This window comes from Setaria viridis, chromosome 3 (genome assembly GCF_005286985.2).
Source record: "Setaria viridis chromosome 3, Setaria_viridis_v4.0, whole genome shotgun sequence".
Classification (NCBI taxonomy): domain Eukaryota; kingdom Viridiplantae; phylum Streptophyta; class Magnoliopsida; order Poales; family Poaceae; genus Setaria; species Setaria viridis.
Window position 1 is genome coordinate 43,662,139 of NC_048265.2, and position 18,563 is coordinate 43,680,701.

Genomic DNA, 18,563 nt, shown 5'->3' on the forward strand with positions numbered 1-18,563 from the left:
TCAAATTAAAAAGGTGGTCTTTCGGTGAATAGTACCGAAATTTCGGTAAAAGTAATTTCAGCCGTCAAAAGAAGACCGAAGGCTCTAGACTTTTTACCTGATTGAAAATCATCTGTTAGATCAATACTCAACACGAATACAATAAAATTTGAACGGGCTTTAAATTCAAACTACAATGTACACGTAGTATCCAAGTATACGCCCGCACAATACTAGACAACATATGAGCACACACAATCCATAAAACTGTTACTACATAATTTACTAACTCCAAATTCTCTCATAAATCATCTCTGAACTGTGTGCCAAATTTAGCATGCCATGAGCCCATGACATATCGACACCTCACCAGAGAGAGCGAGGAACAACGGTCAAAGCAGCTGTACGTCCACGTGTCCCTCCTTTCCCGCCAAGAACACAGCAACCACCAGACCGCAACGTCCATCTCCGGGACGCGCGCGCCGCCGCTCGAGCTCGGCCGTGTCCTCTCGTCGCCGGAGGCCTATATCTTCCCCACCTCCATATAGCAACCACCGCAAGGGGTGGCCTCCCGCACTGCCCCTTCCCACCCGCCCCAACAATGGAGGCCACCTACCGCCGCCGCCTGGCGCTCGTCGCCTACCTCGCCGGCGCCCTGCTCGCGGCGGCCGCGGCCGCCTCCGCGCTGTCCGACGCCGAGGCCTCCGCCATCGCGCGGCGGCAGCTTCTGGCCCTCCGCGAGGGCGACGGCGACCTCCCCGACGACTTCGAGTTCGAGATCCGCGTCGACGTCACCTTCGCCAACGACCGGCTCCGCCGCGCGTACGCGGCGCTCCAGGCCTGGCGCCGCGCCATCTACTCCGACCCCCGGAACTTCACCGGCGGCTGGGTCGGCGCCGACGTGTGCTCCTACTTCGGCGTCACATGCGCTCCGGCTCTCGACGACAACGCCACTACCGTCGTCGCGGGCGTCGACCTCAACGGCGGCGACATCGCGGGGTACCTCCCCGCCGAGCTCGGCCTCCTGACCGACCTCGCCTTCTTCCACATCAACTCCAACCGCTTCTGCGGAGTCATCCCCAAGAGCTTCAGCCGCCTCGCACTCCTCCACGAGCTCGACGTCAGCAACAACCGCTTCGTCGGCGGCTTCCCCCACGTCGTGCTCGAGATCCCCGTGCTCAAGTACCTCGACCTCCGGTACAACGACTTCGACGGTGAGCTCCCGCCGCAGCTCTTCGAGAAGGACCTCGACGCCATCTTCGTCAACAGCAACCGCTTCGTCGGTGTCATCCCGGAGAACTTCGGCAACTCGACGGCCTCGGTGGTCGTGCTCGCTGACAACGCCTTCGTCGGATGCATCCCTCGTAGCGTCGGCCGAATGGTCGGCACGCTCGACGAGCTCGTGCTGCTCGACAACCGCCTTGATGGCTGCATCCCGCCGGAGCTCGCCGAGCTCGTCAACACCACGGTAGTCGACGTCAGCGGAAACGAGCTAGTCGGAACGCTGCCGGAGGGGATGGTCAACATGACCGGGCTGCAGCAGCTCGCCGTGTCGAGGAACAGGCTCGCCGGCGGCGTGCTGGAGCGCGTCTGTGAGCTCCCGGCGCTCGCCAACTTCAGCTTCGCGCACAACTTCTTCAGCGTCGAGCCAGCGGCGTGCGTGCCGGCGGCGAACAAGCTCGTGTCACTCGACGACGCCGGCAACTGCCTCGGCGGCGGGCGCCCTGAGCAGAAGCCGGCGCCGGAGTGCGCGCCCGTGCTTGCGCACCCCGTCGACTGCCGCAAGAACGCATGCTCGGCGGGGCCATCTTACACGCCGTCGCCGAAGAAGCACGCGCCCGCGCCGCCGACGCCTGTGCCGCCCACACCTGTGGCCAAGCCACCAACGCCGCCTAACCCACCGGCTCCCATCAGTTCGCCGCCAGTAATGCCGGCACCGGCACCGGCACCAGTACCACCACCGGTGAAATCTTCTCCTCCACCAGTTCCAGTGAGCTCGCCTCCACCACCGGCTCCGGTGAGCTCGCCACCACCACCAGTGAAGTCGCCTCCTCCACTGGCTCCGGTGAGCTCACCTCCCCCACCTGTGAAATCGCCTCCGCCACCGGCTCCAGTGAGCTCGCCACCACCACCAGTGAAGTCACCTCCACCTTCGGCGCCTGTGAGTTCACCACCTCCACAAGTGAAATCCCCTCCACCACCGGCTCCGGTGAGCTCGCCACCACCACCAGTAAAGTCACCTCCACCTCCGGCACCGGTTAGCTCACCGCCACCACCAGTGAAGTCCCCTCCACCACCAGCTCTGGTGAGCTCGCCACCACCACCGGTCAAATCTCCTCCACCTCCAGCACCAGTTAGTTCACCACCGCCACCTGTGAAATCCCCTCCACCACCGGCTCCGGTGAACTCGCCACCACCACCAGTCAAATCTCCTCCACCTCCAGCACCAGTGAGCTCGCCTCCACCGCCGGTGACATCCCCACCTCCTCCAGCTCCGGTGAGCTCACCACCACCACCTGTAAAATCACCTCCCCCACCGACTCCAGTGAGCTCACCTCCGCCTCCTGTAAAATCACCTCCCCCACCGGCTCCAGTGAGCTCACCGCCACCGCCCGTAAAATCACCTCCCCCGCCAACTCCGATGAGCTCACCGCCGCCACCTGCAAAATCCCTGCCACCACCGACACCGGTGACTTCTCCACCTCCACCAAACAAATCACCACCCCCACCAGCTCCGGTAAGCTCACCGCCTCCCGCGGTGAACTCTCCTCCACCACCTGCACCGGTCAGCTCACCACCCCCACCGGCCATCTCTCCACCGCCGCCCGTCCCGATGAGCTCATCGCCTCCACCGGTAGTACCATCACCACCGCCTCCACCAGCACTAGAAGATGTAATCCTGCCACCGATCCTGGCGCAGAAGTACGCTTCGCCGCCACCGCCTCAGTTCCAAGGGTACTAAGCAGTGATTACAGCATGCTCTAACACTGACACTGAGAGATGATCATGATGACGGGAGGTGCAATGATCGGCTGATCATAGTAGAATGGGTACCTGCGTGCGTGCGTGAATATGTGAATATTGAGTATAGGTGGCGTACGCATGTACCAACGTGTGCACATGTAAGTTGACTGGAGAAGAGGAAGAATGTGCAAAAGCAGAGGGGAACTATGGTCGCATCACGACGCATTGTAAGAAGTTTTTGGGATTCTTATGCAGAATGTGAGGGGCGGGTGTTTTTCTATCTGGCTTGGGAGACTTAAATTGATGTTGCCAAACAATAGGAGTAACAAAAATGAAAGTCTTCACGTGACCAAGAACAAAGCCTAAACTAAAGCTAAACGTACACTTGCTACTCTTCCTGTACTAATGATGTCCTTAATATTTAGTTTAGAACTTTGCCAGTCACTCTAGTTCTCTCCTTTGACTCTTGATTCCACATAGGATGTCTCAAGTCATCAGAATGCCAAGAAGCCAAATGGCCAGGTGAAGGGGTATGTATAGGTTAGGGGTCCAAAACTAACAGTTGATCAATGTCACCCAAGAAGAGAAAGGAAATGCCAGATGAACCTACCGATGATCATCCTCTTCGAATGCTTAATCATCGCATGCAATTCCCATAGTGTAGCGTGTGTAGGAAATTAAAGCTGAATCCCCCATCCTCTTTTCGCATTTGTCTTGATGAAACTACGAAATGTAGTACTTGAATACTCCCTCTGTTTTTTCACATATCAATTAGGTTTGTCTTAAGTTAAATTTGTTCGACTTTGTATGGCTTGGTCTATGCCTTGAGTCACTCGGTCTTTGCATCCATTGTCGATCCAATGTCGAATGAATAACTCTGATCTGGTCCATAGGGTTTGTTCTGCGTGGCTCAGAAAGATCGATCACATGCATTGTGGAATACTTCTTGTAGTTTGCTTTCCAACTAAATGCTTTTGTTCATGTACAAATCTACAATACGCATTATTCAACATCACACACTTCATAAAAGGGGCAGCTTAATTACAGTTTGCTGATCGATTTCCTAGCGTATTTCTCAGTACACGACCCCGACACGCTGCTTACTACTTTGTTCATCCATCTCCACAACTCCACTTAAATCCGGGAAGGTCGTCAGATTACAGCTTGTTTGAGTCTTAAAAGTTATGCACGACGGATTGATAGTCCTCTGGTAACTAAGAACCACACGTACAAAGAGGGCTTTTGGTTGACAGAACACAAATAAAAATGCATCCATGCATATGCAAAAAATCTTGACTAGTTTCTTGTACATACGAACCAGATTTGTATGAAAATATGAAAGATTGTTCCATTCCATCATCCTACAACAAAGTTAATGAATAGCACCTCTTAAATCTAAATAACTACTAGATTTTCAATCATAAATAACTGCATTGGACTTACTGTCCTGCGTATGCACTTATCGCTTGCAATGCGAACGCCTCTTGTAATTTACTTTGTAGCTAGCGCCAAGCTACATGTTTGGACAAAATTCGTACCGCGAGGACAAGAAACCGCTCCGCTAATTTGAATCGCTGGGACACAACTTGCCCGGCCCAACCGTGCGTGGGTCGCAGCAGGCCGGCGGCGTGGTACTGGGCCAGTGGGCCTTCAGCCCCTCCCAGCCGAACCGAACCCACCCCTCCCTCCTCCTATGGGCCCGTGGCCTAGTTAACGATGGGCCACGGCCCAGTTAACTATGGGAGGCCTCATAATCAGCCCGTACGTACGTCGACCAGGCCCAGCCCATGTCGACCCTCATCTAGAAGCATCGTCCGCCCACTCTAGCAGCCAGCATTCATTCATCAGAGTACTAGTTAAAGTACTCTTGGTCTGCGGACATGCAAACAGGTCATTTATTCCCTCGAATAAACAAACAGGAAATCCACATGGCTTGCAGAATAAATGGAGATGCTCCATCACCACCCCGAAGAACACGGCACTGATTCCTCTCACCAAACGTCCAGATGGATCCACCACAGGGAAATGTTTGCCAAACAAAATGGTTTCTTTGCTCCCAGCAGAATTTAGTCCACAAAGCTCACAAGTTGAGCCGCAACCATGGCAATGCTTATGACTCTACAACCTGGATTTATAAGTTATAACAGTGCAAAAAAAAAACTAAGAACATCTACAAGTCATGGACTGCCTGAACATATTCACAATCAAGAGAGGAGACCAGCGGCATCAATCAGTCAGGTCATACTAACAAACAGGCGCAGCAACGTGGCTCTCACTAACCTATGCTGCAAGAACCAGTATTAAACAAAGAGCTTCAACACATGGTGGTGCCGTACATGTTTCCAGCACGCAGGTTAGAAAACTAGAAATCGAACGAGAACAAAGACGCATGTTCTTGAGTTCTTCCATGTTTCATGATGGTGACCTGAGGTATCATGGCACACAACAACCATACATCCCTGCAAGTTCTCCAATGCAGGTAATGGATGGATGAAACCAAGAGCAGGGGGCACACAGATCTGTTGCAGAACAGTAGCAATCCGTTGATGTTTTTCACCTGGTTAGCTGAATGAAGCAATCTGTTGCTGTTCTTCACAGGATTGCTGCTCTAGATCTGAATGTCTGAATGAAAGGAACACCAACAAAAACCACAGCAATTCATCCCCATTCAATTGCTACCAGCAAAGCAATAATCAGTAAAGCAAGCTCTGGACTTTATTTTAACAATCCATCCAAGAACAGGACAGGCAGAAGGCAGAGATCAACCAAGCAATCCATCAATCAAAAGAATAAGAGTATTTATGTTCATATTAAGCAGCCATAGGGGCTCGAATCAATCGATCTCTTACTTTACAACAGCAGGAACAAACACAAATCCATACAGCGGCAATGAACAAATCCATAGCTCTAGTAGTACTTGTAAACAGTAGCAGCAGCAAAAGAAAAGAACTTATTTTTTTTTGGACTCGGGAGACGGCGGAGGAGCGGCGAAAGATCCGGCATTTCCCCGCCCCCACCGGCGGATCCGGCGGCGGAGGGCACCGGAGGAGGGAGGGGGCGGCCATGGAGGAGGAGCTCAGCCGCGGCAGCGGGTGATGCGGGAGCACCCGCGGTGGTAGGGGTTGGCCTGGGCGCCGGGGCGGCAGTTGTAGTAGCTGGCGCCGCGGCGGGAGCAGGGCACGTTGTCCCGGCGGAGCGCGCCGTAGCTGATGTAGCCGCGGCCCCTGAGGATGCGGCGGTGCGACTCCGCCGACGCGGAGCCCAGCTCCTCCTCCTCCTCCTCGGCCAGGCACTCGGCCACCGTACCGCGGCACTCCCTCCGGCCGGCGCCGGCGGAGAGGAAGCCCAGGTCCATGTCGATGGACGCCGACGCCGACGCCGAGGCCGCCACGGCCAGGAGCAGGATGAGCGCCAGCGCGAGCTTCGCCATCGCCTGAGCTTCGCGCAGGTGCTCGACGGAATGCAAGAAACGGCGGCGGCGGCGAGGGGGAGAAGACGGAGGAGGGGAAAGCGCGTTGGGGAGAGAGAAAGCCTGAGCTGTCTTGGTGTCTTGTGGTGATGCGAGCTCGTGAGGAGTGGAGAGAGAGAGAGGGTCTGCAGGGGAGGAGAGAGAGAGAGAGGGGCTAGAGAGAGATAAAGGGGTGGGGATAAGCGTGTGGAGGTGGCGGACGCAACGGAACGCGGCGCCGAGCGGGCGGGCGGGCGGACGGTGCGCGGCGCAGAGGACAGCGGCGCACGGCGGGTCGGCAGCACAACTGGGCACAGCTCATCATCAAGGCGGCCTGCAGATGCCGAGGGGCATAGTGGTCAAAAGGACAGCGACATGTGCCGTGGATCCAGGCGGGAGGGGTAATGGCGGTGGCGGCGTGAGCAGAACCTAAACCTAATCACGGGGGAGCTAATCAGCCAGGTGGCGAGCACGATTGATGGTGATTGGCCGCCGATTAGGAGCATTTGTTTGGTTTGAGGGTTGGAATGGATCGGACCCAGATGGATCCATGTGTTTGGTTTGAGATTCATGTGAGTTGGGATAAACCTAGAAGAGAATATACCTCCTAGATGCGGATTGGAACGATTCCTTCGAATTGAGCGGACCGATCCAACCAACTTCGCTCCAGTTCACTCGACATTTTCTCCATCAGGCGCGGGCGAGCGCACGCGTGAAGGGGCTGTGCCGCTAGCCATGGCGAGCTCCGTCTGGGCCTCCGCCACCGGCCGGGGTGACCTCACGCTCCGTCTGGGCCCTCCGCCGCCGACCGAGGCGAGCTTGAAGCTCCCCCATTGGCGGGGGTGATCTCGCGCTAAGCCCTAGGGGGCTCCGCCGCCGGTCGGGGTGAGCTTGGGCTCCGCCGCGTGCCGTGGCGAGCTTGAGCTTGGCCCAGGGGAGCTCTACCCGCACGGGTTTGGTGTTGGGCAAGGAGGCGTCTGATGTTTAAGCATGTGTTTGGTTTGAGGGTTGGAATGGGTCGGACCCAGATGGATCTATGTGTTTGGTTTGAGATTCATGTGGGTTGGGATGAACCTAGAAGAGAATATACCTCCTAGATGCGGGTCGGAACAATTCCTTCGAATCAAGCGGACCGATCCAACCCACTTCCCTCCCGTTCACTCGACGTTTTCTCTGTCAGGCGCGGTTGAGCGCACGCGCGAAGGTGTTGTGCCGCTGGCCATAGTGAGCTCCGTCTGGGGCCTCCGCCGCCGGCCAGGGTGACCTCGCACTCCATCTGGGCCCTCCGCCGCCGGCCGAGGCGAGCTCGACCTCCCCCACTGACCGGGGTGATCTCGCGCTAAGCCCTAGGGGGCTCCGTCGCCAGTCGGGGTGAGCTTGGGCTCCACCGCGTGCCGAGGCGAGCTTGAGCTTGGTCCAGGGAAGCTCTACCCCCACGGGTTTGGCGCTGGGCAAGGAGGACGTGGACGGCGGCCAGCGCAGCAGGGAGGACGGCGCAGGGAGGAGGGCGTGGGGAGGACGGAGGTGGGGACTGGGGAGGATGGCGCGGGTGGGAGAAAGAAGATAGGTGAAAAAAAAGAGAATGACACGTGGGCCCACCATTGACAGGTGGGCTCCATAGATAACTGTTGCTACCAGTGTCACAATAGCATTCAACCCATCTCTCTCAACCTCTGCAACTAAATAAAAAATTAAGATGGATCTATCCTTCTCAACCGAACATGAAATAGGTCGAACCCAACCAATAAAATAGGGATGGAGCCAACCTGATGGAGCCAACCCATTTCACTTGTCCCGAAACTAAACGCATGGTAAGATAACCTGTGAGAACATGCAGTGCAGGGGCGTGGAGCGCAGGCCAGGCTGTCAACCAGAGTGATGGCCAGGTATTTGAGCACAGATCACTTGAGGCTGTGACAAGTACTGCTTTGACTGATCGAGGAGGGCATTGCTCTGAAAACAGCAACTAGTGGCAACACAAGAGATTAAAACAATGTGTAGTACTATCAGGTTATCTGAGATAATTTTTCTGTTTAATCTCTCTCTCCCATAAAATGTGTAATAGTAGTTTAATACAGATTATTGCTGTTGTCAAATGACTATAGTACCCTTGTTAATTACCTTTTCCGCATATTTAGGCGTGATGTCTTTTTTTCCCCGATCGTGTACATCGTAGCATAAAAGGTAATTAGGGCTGGCAAATCTGTTTTCACCATTTGAGTAGGCATGCGAGGTAACTAATTGGGCTCTAGTTTTGGTCAGGATTTTATTTTTTTTGTGGGATTTTTTTTCCCAAATGTCATCCAAGTATCCAACCCATGATCCAAGTGCAGCATCTGTCGAATCAATGTTAACGGTCAAAGTGTCTTTGTCCTTTGTATAATTGTATTTACCGAGCCATGCTAATAACGTAATGTCACTGTGGGTTATTACTTTAGATATCGTTAACAAGTTTAGATATCGTCAAAGTGCTTAAACTCACATGAATTCGCACGTTTAACTTAAACTGTGCCTTGCTCACCAGGACGGTTCGACAGTTGAGATATCTCCTTAGCCTTTAATGAGCCAAGAAATGCTTCAAGGAGCCAAAGCCTTTTACAAAGTTGAACTAGCTGTGTATCATGATCCACCCTTGGTCTTACACTTACTCCAGCTTTTTTTTTCATTGCATAGTTTTCATAAAGTTAGTAACATAAAGTTATTGTTACTGGATAGGGGAAAACATGGGACTGCGCGAGACGTGGAATGACTTCCATTGCAACTTTGGGGCTGATTGGTTTGCTGCACGCCCCCTCGTCCAGGCTCCGCGCGTGCGCCCTTAGCTTGATTGGTTACATGATTTAGGTACTAGGCCCAAAAAGGGTCCCCGAGCCTGGTTCCTAAGGTGCGGCTAGAACCTTCGTCTCCCTAGAGCTTGATTGGCTGGATGCGGTGTCAAGCACGCGGGCGAGTGCATGTAAGAGGAAAATAGGTATATGCATGCAACCAATCAAAATCTCCCTATAGCCTGGTTGACACGAACCAAGCAACCAATCAACACCTCTTGCGCGCAATGAGCCTATCCCTAGCCGGCCTGGTTCCCTCATACAAGCGGGCTACGCTGAGAAGAGAACCAATCGGACCCTTTGAGTCCCTTGCATGGCACCTAATCATTACAGACTCTTTTCACCCATGATAGACTGTAATTTTTTTCCTGATCTCAACCAAATTCTGTGCTGCATGGGTTTACAGGTGCTAGAAAGTAACCCACTCCAAACAAAGCCCTAGAACTCAAAACTACATTTGCGTATAATCTCAGTGCATGGATTACTCAGATAGCCATACAAAACTGTGGCTAAAATTTAGTTTGCAAATTTCATATAAATCTGTCCTCCCAATTGTTGTCATCGTGCCCCTTTTTTCAGGCAGATCCTCTGTTTTTGTGCCTCTGTTGTCTGTTCACGAGATTTAAAAATTTAAATTCGAATTCAACGAGTAACCGGTAAGGCAAGGCATCTTTCACCTAACGTTATTCCTTCAGGCCAGGCAGTACAGACGTTGCCTTTATTTTTTTCAGAGACAGACGGCAGCTGTGTAGCCCAGGCCCAGGTGGTCACAAGGGAATAGTTGGCTTCTCTCCTGTCCTCACGTGGAGCACCCGTTCTACCTTTGATTGCCAACCTTAAAATTATCATTTATATCTTTCAAATAAAACCTTTAAAATATATAAACCTGTCTTAGAAAACTCCATGTAGTCCTCTCCAAACGAATCATTTGGCTGCATTTTTTTTGGCCACCTCTACCTTTGACATCAAAATCATTACAAATCAATGCTCAAAACTGATACAAACAGCCACAGACAAACTGGTCAAATCCAGTTGGAAAGCGAAAACTACAAGCAGCACAAAAACGCCCCAATGTTAATTTTTTGACACCTTCGTTTCGGAAAAAAAATTGACACCGCAAATTAGTTGGGCAAGGGAGGAATGGTCCAATGTATGGTCATATATATATCATGGTTTAAGCATCCTGAAAAATGCTAATACGTGGACTTAGTAGTCTGTTACAAAATTTAAAACACAAGTTTGAGCAGAATGGAGGGAGTGTCTATATGACAATCGGGTGATTTTTTTTCATGCTTATCATCCAGATTCCCAGCCAACCATAAAGTGACACGTCATATGACAACTTTTCCGGTTTACAGATAGGATTTGGGTAACAGCAGCTTGTAATTTCACTCAGAAAAATACCAGTGATGCAATGCCCCGGAAACAAACAAATCTGGGTGAAAATGGTAATGATAACGACCAGATTTTTGTACCAACCCACTCCAAGTCGATTTTTCCCGCACCTGTTTACCGGTTAAACAACAAAATAAGCATCAACTTACCGGTCAAGCATGCACTAGCACTCCTGAGTTTCTTTTTTTTTCTCCAAATCACAATGCAGACGCTCACGTACACGCACGCACACTCGCCCTTACGAATACACGCATTCTTGAGTTTCTTATACTAGACTGAACCCTGACTAACAAACACTTGAGGCATGAAGTGTAAAAAAGAAAAAGAAAAGAAAGGAGAAAAATTAAAAGAAAAGAAAAGAAAATTACAATTTGAGTGGAGCACAACAATATTTATAGATGAATGACGAGATTCTTACTGAAACTGAAACCTGACTAACAAACACTTGAGGCATGCAGGAAAAAAAAGAAAAAGAAAAGAAAGGAGAAAAAATAGAAAAGAAAAGAAAAGAAATTACAATTTGAGTGGAGCACACCAATATTTATAGATGAATGACAAAAATTACAAAAAAGGGGATTTTGCTCTAAGTGCACGATGATACAAATTTAATTTGCCACGCATGAAGAAGTATTTACCTTGAGAAATCATGCAACAGTATATGCGAAAATGGCAAGATTAGAATCATTAACAATTTCCATGTTCTATGTATGGGCAGAAGGTTAGAATCAAGGAAAGATCGCAAATATAAGAAGCAGCTCAAATTATAGGCCCAAACATTGAACTCCCTTCATCAAGAATAATATCCAAGATATTCAGCAAACTGATTCCTATAAAACTTTCTCTAACAAAACCCCCTAAAATCTCCCACCACGAAAATCACCTCCAAAAGTATAATCACGAATAGCAGGAATGCAAACAGAAAACAATAAAAGGATAGCCGGGCCATAGAGAGGATCTTACGTTATCGGTTATCCCCAAACAGATAATCACCACTGGGATGGTTGGAGAAATGAAAACAAAATTGGAATGATACAGATTTTTTTTTTTTGAGAATTTCCCATTCTCGTAGCATCCGTCTGATCGCAAGGGATGAGCAGTGGTCGCGTCACAGACCGGCAAAAAAACCTCTGCTGCGCGCGGGTGCGAAGGCAAAAGAAGTGCTGGGCCAAATACAAACGGCCCATGAGATACTAGCCAACAAATTGTTTCCACCACTCCTGCACGAATCTTGGAAAGGTCACAGCCATCCAAAACTGAGTGAGAACAGCACAAATAATCAACCGGGTGATGTTTAGCAATTCCGATGGAGGAAATTGGAACCGGCGGCTGTCTCTAACTTGCTGGGCCTGGCCCGTGTTATCCTGCGCTTTCAATAGCCCACGGGCTAAAGTCCAAACGAAGATGTCTGGGCCTTCTTCTGGATCGGCGTGGAGGAAAGAATAGCCCAGCGATTGCAAAATCGAACGAAACCCTAGATCGAAATCCAGCACCGTGCTCCTCGCATCCGGCCGGCCACACTTGCCATGGCATCCAAGGCCGCCGCCACCACCGCCCGCTCGGCCCGTCACGTGGCGGCTTCGGACACCTGGCGCTTCGCTCCCGGCTTTCCTCGGCGTGGCTTCTTCTTCGGTGACACCGCCACCGCCCCTCGCCCCACGCATCCTCCGGCGCGGCCTCGCGAGGATCCCTGGCGACCACTTTGCTGGGACCGAGGACTTAACCACCGAGTGCTTCGACCCTTACGCACCAGGTAACCTAATCGATCTCCGATCTTGGAGGCTTCGAGCCTTCTTCGACTTGAAGAACATCACCATGATGATGATGATGATCATCCAACCGATCGATGCTTAGCGTCTCGTTCTTTTATCAATCGATGTACAGACGCTCCAGCCACCTGCTTCGCTTTTGACGAGAAGGATCTCGAGTCGGAGGAAGCCATCTGGGCGATGTACGGGCGGTGGCGCAGCTTCTACAACGTGAAGCGCGATCACGACGACATAGTCCGGCGGTTCGTGCACTTCAAGGACACGGCGCGCAGGGTCCACGAGTTCAACAAGTCTGGTAAGCCTTACACCTGGGGACTCCAGATTATGGGCGATTTGACGCCGGAGGAGGTCTCGGAATTCACGCGTCCAAAGTTTTCGCGAAGGAAAAACCACCAGTGATAATTTACCAACAAGGGTGGTAATATGATCTTGCACCATTGGTCGTCTGCAGCTTTGCTCCAGCATGTTCGTCTTTCGTTTAGTATGAAATCTTTGCAGTGGTTTGTGTATATGGATGTCGGAGAAAAGCTTGTTTATTTGGAAAAAAAAATGACGCTTTCTTCAAAATTTCCTTTCTTTTTCCCCGAGTGCCTTAGCACCTTTCGATCAAGAAGAAAGCAGTTTACAGACACAATCTCGATGAAACTAAACAGAGCTTGATCAGCGTGAGAGCACAAATGACCAAAGAAAAAGAAACACTGAACAAACACACAAACAACCACCACACGACTCGAAGCAACAAAGAGAAAGCACACTCGAACCCACAAACCAGACACAACTACTCTCCTAAACCTGCCAAAAGATACAACCTCGTCAAGGGTGCTAAAGGTCTCAGAACTGCAACGTTGGCAAATCATCCACCCAAACATCAGGCTCACAGCGGCAAAGCATCCGCCCGAATACAACAACGGTGGCAAAGCATCCACCCAACTAGCACGACCACGGCAGCAAAGCATCTGCTCGAAGCAACACGACGGCGGCAAAGCATCTGCCTGAAGCAACCAACGACGGTGGCAAAGCATCCACCAGAGAAAAGGGGGCGGCAAAGCATCCGCCAGATGACGATGACCTAAGCAACCCGGCAAGGTGGACGAATCGAAATGAAGGTAGGCGCATAAGAAGACAGAACAGACGACCACCACGAGGACCCTGACCGGCCTGAGACGACTAGGGGCGGTGTTCAGCAATGATCCCTGCAAGTAGCAAGAACCCGCTGAGCTTCCAAGATGACACCTCAAGGGAGGGGGTGACACCACTGGCGCCGTTGTCGTCTGACCAACACCCGGAAGCTCACCATAGATGAGGGAAAGGGGGAAGAATGACACCTTCAAGAAGGGAAGCGACGCCTGGGGGCGTTGCAGTCATTGACCCGCAAGCAGGCACAAGGCTTTCACCTACACCTCGTTCCCTCCTCAGAAATCACTGCTGCTACCAAGAGCACAGGGACCGCCGGGCGCGAAGGAGCCGAAGAATGCCGCCACATAGTCAGTTGCCCGGTCGCGCCGCCGGCGGAAGAAGCCACCAGAGAGGGGTTGGGGGGGGGGGGGGCGGCGCGGGCGGCCACCCGACCGGTCATGCGGTGGCGGCGCACGAAGCGCTGCCCCTGACAGACCCAACAGCCGGGGAGGGACGTGGCCACCCTCGCCGCCCACCCACCGGCAGCGGAAGGGGCGGCAAGAGCAGGGATGCGGGTCCACGCCGCAGTCTTCTATCCTCAAGACAGCGGAAAGGGGGAGAACGCGGTGGTCATCATCGGGGAAGGGACCCCCACGCTAGGGATGTGTAGATCCGGGCTCAGGGGAGGTGGATTCGCCAGCGGCGCCTAGGGTTTGCGGAGTGGGAGTGGAGATAGAGAGGAGGGAAGGGAAGGGAGAGAACACAACGCGGCTTCAGTGCCGCCGCAGGCTACTGCCACCGCCGGAGTCAGGCGGGCTGCTTGTGTAGGGAGTATAGATTTCCAAATGGGTCGCCCGACCCTAGCCCAGCACTAGCCCGATGTGGCCCAACACTACTTAGGCCCAGCACTAATAGGCTCGAAATGTTTTCGTGCTGGGCCGGGCTGGCACTGCGTGCTGAGAAGGCGGCCCAAGCCTGACCCGACAGCCTTTTTATCGGGCTGGGCCAGCTCGCTGACACGACGGGCCCTGCCGTGCTAGTGCCCGGCCCGGCACTAGCAGCGGCAGCCAGCTCCAGGCGCCCCCGGTGGGCGACGGCGGCAGCCGCCCCCCGCAGCGGCGGTGGCAGCCGGCCCCCGCGGCAACCCCGGCGGCAACGGCGGCGACTAGCACGGCGACCGGGTCCCGGCCGCGTCCCCCCGCAGCAATGGCAACGACAGAGCAGTGAGGGGTGGCGGCAGTGGAGGAGTGAGGGTAGGGAGGGGTGACGGTTGATGGAGGGAGGAAGGGGTGGCGGTGGTGGAGGGGTGCCCCGGTGGAGGTGGCCCCCGTCACCGGTGGGCGCCCCTCCAAGTAGCGACAGCGGATGGCCCCCGACGGAGGCGTGAGGGGAGCCAGGAGGGAGAGTCGAGGGGCGGCCGTGGTGGCGTCACAGGATGGAGGGCGGCGGACCGGCAGCTGCTGGATACCGGGGGAGGTGAGAAGGGTAAATAATTAGGGTTTTTTTTATATATATGGACTCATGGCTTGCTCATCCAACGGTGGGAAGGGGAGCGTCTGCTCATCTAACGGTTGGGAGAGGGTTGCTAGGGTATCAAGCTGGCTTAAAAATCGTGCCGGGCTCGTGCTGGCCCAACGTGCCAAGGATGCGGCCCAGGTTTGGCACTATCATTGTGCCGGGCTGGCCCTGCCACTATTCACCTCGTGCCGTGCTTTTTAGTGTCGGGCCTCGGGCCGCCTAATGGGCCTGGCCCATCTGGAAATCTATAGTAGGGAGCGGGGTTCTTCAAAATTTCCTATTCCTTATTACATTCAGCAGCATTATTATTGATGTAATTATACGTTGAACTCGTGTATACGTTCAACAATACGCCACATCGCCAGCAGGGGAGGCCACCGTGCGGTGCACAAGCTTCACCCAAACCCAGTCGCCCACGCCAAACGCCGCCCTATATGTATGCTTTTGGCATCGTAGTGCATCTTCCTGTGCTATGGAAGAGAGAAGTTCACGTGCAGCTCCAAGGAAGTCATCACGTTCCTGAAGCATCTAGTCCACCGTCCTGGAATTTGTGGACTTGGTCCAACACAAAATTCAGAAATCTCTACAACTATAAAAAGTAAAAAGGCGAAAAAACGTCATCGTTACCGCGCCTTACACGGTTTGGGTCTGCCAAGAAACACCGCGCTACCGTCCATTGCCGCAGCATCGTTGCAAATAAACTGTAGCCGCTAAAGTTGGCCAGACGGGCCGCCCGGCATGGCACTGGCACGGGCACTATTTGGCACGACACTATATGGCACGATTACTTAGCCGTGCTATGCAGTGCCGCCGTGCCTAACTGTCGGCACATGCATGTCACTAACAGGCAGTTAGCGTGCCGTGCCCTGCCACAGGGCACGAGGGCACTGCAGTGCCCGTGCCGGCCCTGGCACTAAGTGTGCCTACCACAGTACCATTCTTTTTACACAGAATTACAAGCACAATTCAAAAATAATAAGATTCACAAGCAATTTAGAACTTATCTTGTTGTATTCACAAACACAAAGTAACAAAGTCACAACACAGTCACACAGAGTCATAGAGATAATAAAATAACATTTTATTGGGAGCTTTAGTGCAATGGCTGCCTCATTAAAAATCTATCTAGGTAAAACTCACCCTTGTGAGAAACCCTAGACAGGAAAAAAGAGTGCAGCCCAGCTCCAATTATAAAGTTCATCACAGTCCATGAGTCCAGTACTTAATATTACAGTCCCATTACATAAATGATAACTAATCAAGATAAAGTTCTTCAAAAGCTTCTTCAAGTTCCTTGTCCTCCACCACGTGTTGCAGCCTTGCTTCTGCAGCCTCCCAGTCTTTGATGCAGGTGAGCATCTCCAACATGTCAGGCTTTAGCTTCCTCCGCCGCTCCTCGATGATCCTGCCAGTCATACTAAAAGTGGATTCTGAAGATATGGTTGAAATAAGAACAGTTAATATATCCTTAGCCATGGTTGACAACACTGGATATGTGAGTTTGTGTTGATGCCACCAGTTCAAGATGTTAAAATCATCATCTAAATGGTTCACTGTGTCACAGTCCAAGTAAGAAACAAGTTCAGAAACATTACCACCTGAAGAACTGGCAGCTTGCAGAAGGGCAGTTGCAGATGTATCTCTAGCCATGCTTAGAGTAGCAGCTAGAGAATGCATGCCACCAGCAGAACCAACATCATCATCATCATAAATTTCATCCCAAGCAGACCTTTTCTTACCAGATAGGTTAGGAGGTACAGTCCTCCTCAACCTAACACCTCCATATTTCTCCTCATACTTGTTGTAGATATCAGTAAGTCGAGCTCTAGTGCTAACCTGGTAAGCACTGTAATCTGTACTGGTAAGGGTACCAACCTCCTGAGCACTCTATTGAAACCTTTCATTTTAGCTCTAGGGTCCAGGATGAATGCAAAAGAATAAAGCAAAGGTATGTCCCTCCAGTATTTGTTATACTTGTCTATCATAGGTTGAACCACATGTCTGATGTGAGTATCATTAGCATAATTCTTTAAGTGCATAGCAATCTTAACAAGATAATGAATCATAAGTGGAGATGTAGGATAGTACACACCAGACAATGCAACTGTAGCATCATAAAACAGTTCAAGAAATCTTAGCACTTTTTCTGCCATAGCCCAATTATCATCAAATAAAAGCAACTGATCACCTTCAACCCTAGGATATTGAGCAACGATGAAAGTTGTGAATGGGACCTTATGAGGAAAAAAATGCTTAAGCATTAGATATGTAGAATTCCACCTAACTTCCATGTCTAGCTGAAACTTTCTAGGCCTAATACCAATGGCAATGCAATAACTTTTATATGCAGCAATTCTCTGATTAGATGAGTTTAAGAAAGATATTGCAATTCTAAACTTCTCAATCAATGGCTTAAGAGCAGTTAGAGCCTCCTTAACAATCAGATTGATAATTTGGCATGCACAACGCTGATGCAAGAATAAAGAATTAACTGAATGTGCATTGGCATCCCTATCATCATCCACAACTTCAATACCAAGATATTTAGAAAGAACAGGGCTAAGCTTTTACATGGCTGAAACATTAGATGATGCATTGTCCAAAGTAACAGCAAAAACTTTTTCAGTCAAACAATAGTCATCAAGCACAGATGCAACACGATCAGCAATATTTTGACCATTGTGTGAACAATCAATCAGCCTAAGACCAAGCACTCTCTTCTCTAGTTGCCAATCAGAGTTTATGTAGTGAGCAACAACACTGAGGTAGTCCTCTTTGGCTTTACCAGACCAAATATCAGAGGTTAGACACACACAATTAACACCAGCAGATTTCACAATCTCAACAAGCTTAGCCTTGCAATCATTGAAGTATTTTAGCAGGTCTCTAGTGGTGGTTTGCCTAGATACTGCAACAAATTTAGGATTATGAGCAGTTCTAATGTAATCTTCAAATGCATAAGATTCACCCAAAGGGATAGGAACATCAAGCCTAGCAAGCAGTCTAACAAGTTGAGTACGGGCAACTATAGGACAGTACTCCCAATTACGAATACTAGCATCAGGATTAAAAGAGATTTGTGACTGAGACATGTGAGTTTTCTCACGCCTTCTAGGGCATCTATCCCTATGGCGGGTGAGGTGACCAGTGCCACCACTAGAGCGCCCAGAGTACTCCTTAGAGCAATGGATGCATTTAGCTCCATAACTTACCTTCTTACCGTTCACCATTTTGAATATCTTCTTCAAATCAAGCTACACGGCCTACGTAGAGGTGCGTGAGCGCTCACCGTTGTTCTCTTCCCCGTCCCCATCCACTGCTTGGTCATCGCATGGCTTGAGGACGATGGGAGGTTGAGCCACACGGCCGAAGAGCTCGGCGGCATCCTCGCACATGTCATCCTCGTCATCATCTCCGGCCAACCCGCAAAGCCGTCTCTCTTGGTTCGACCCACCCTGAACCGTCTCGTCGTCGTCGGATCCGGCCATCGTCACACGCCCGCGCCCCGGTTCCTCAATGGCTACACAAAAACAAGAGTTAGGGTTAGCCGGT

General features: G+C 51.5%; 3 protein-coding genes across 3 annotated transcripts; 2 read left to right on the forward strand and 1 right to left on the reverse strand.

Moving 5' to 3' along the window:
- The first annotated feature begins 580 nt into the window (after window positions 1-580).
- Window positions 581-3,654, forward strand: LOC117849323 (uncharacterized). Its single transcript, XM_034730874.2, has one exon. The coding sequence runs from the start codon at window positions 581-583 to the stop codon at window positions 2,939-2,941; it is 2,361 nt and encodes a 786-aa protein (XP_034586765.2). The 3' UTR covers window positions 2,942-3,654.
- Window positions 3,655-5,640: 1,986 nt separating this feature from the next.
- On the reverse strand, window positions 5,641-6,679 carry LOC117846801 (rapid alkalinization factor). The gene has a single exon (XM_034727890.2). It carries the CDS (start codon window positions 6,371-6,373, stop codon window positions 6,020-6,022), a length of 354 nt encoding a protein of 117 aa, XP_034583781.1. The 5' UTR covers window positions 6,374-6,679; the 3' UTR covers window positions 5,641-6,019.
- A 447-nt stretch (window positions 6,680-7,126) lies between these two features.
- Window positions 7,127-12,951, forward strand: LOC117849324 (uncharacterized). The gene is made up of 3 exons (XM_072292451.1): window positions 7,127-7,204; window positions 12,055-12,361; window positions 12,493-12,951. The coding sequence occupies exons 1-3, from the start codon at window positions 7,127-7,129 to the stop codon at window positions 12,774-12,776; spliced, it is 669 nt and encodes a 222-aa protein (XP_072148552.1). The 3' UTR covers window positions 12,777-12,951.
- Window positions 12,952-18,563: the final 5,612 nt, after the last annotated feature.

Bases quoted from the DNA above. Each gene is read 5' to 3' on its own strand.
- LOC117846801 (XM_034727890.2), bottom strand. From the start codon at position 6,373: ATGGCGAAGCTCGCGCTGGCGCTCATCCTGCTCCTGGCCGTGGCGGCC.
- LOC117849323 (XM_034730874.2), top strand. From the start codon at position 581: ATGGAGGCCACCTACCGCCGCCGCCTGGCGCTCGTCGCCTACCTCGCC.
- LOC117849324 (XM_072292451.1), top strand. From the start codon at position 7,127: ATGGCGAGCTCCGTCTGGGCCTCCGCCACCGGCCGGGGTGACCTCACG. The intron at 7,205-12,054 runs GCGAGCTTGAAG...AGGAAAGAATAG, and splicing joins GCCCTCCGCCGCCGACCGAG to CCCAGCGATTGCAAAATCGA. The intron at 12,362-12,492 runs GTAACCTAATCG...ATCGATGTACAG, and splicing joins CTTCGACCCTTACGCACCAG to ACGCTCCAGCCACCTGCTTC.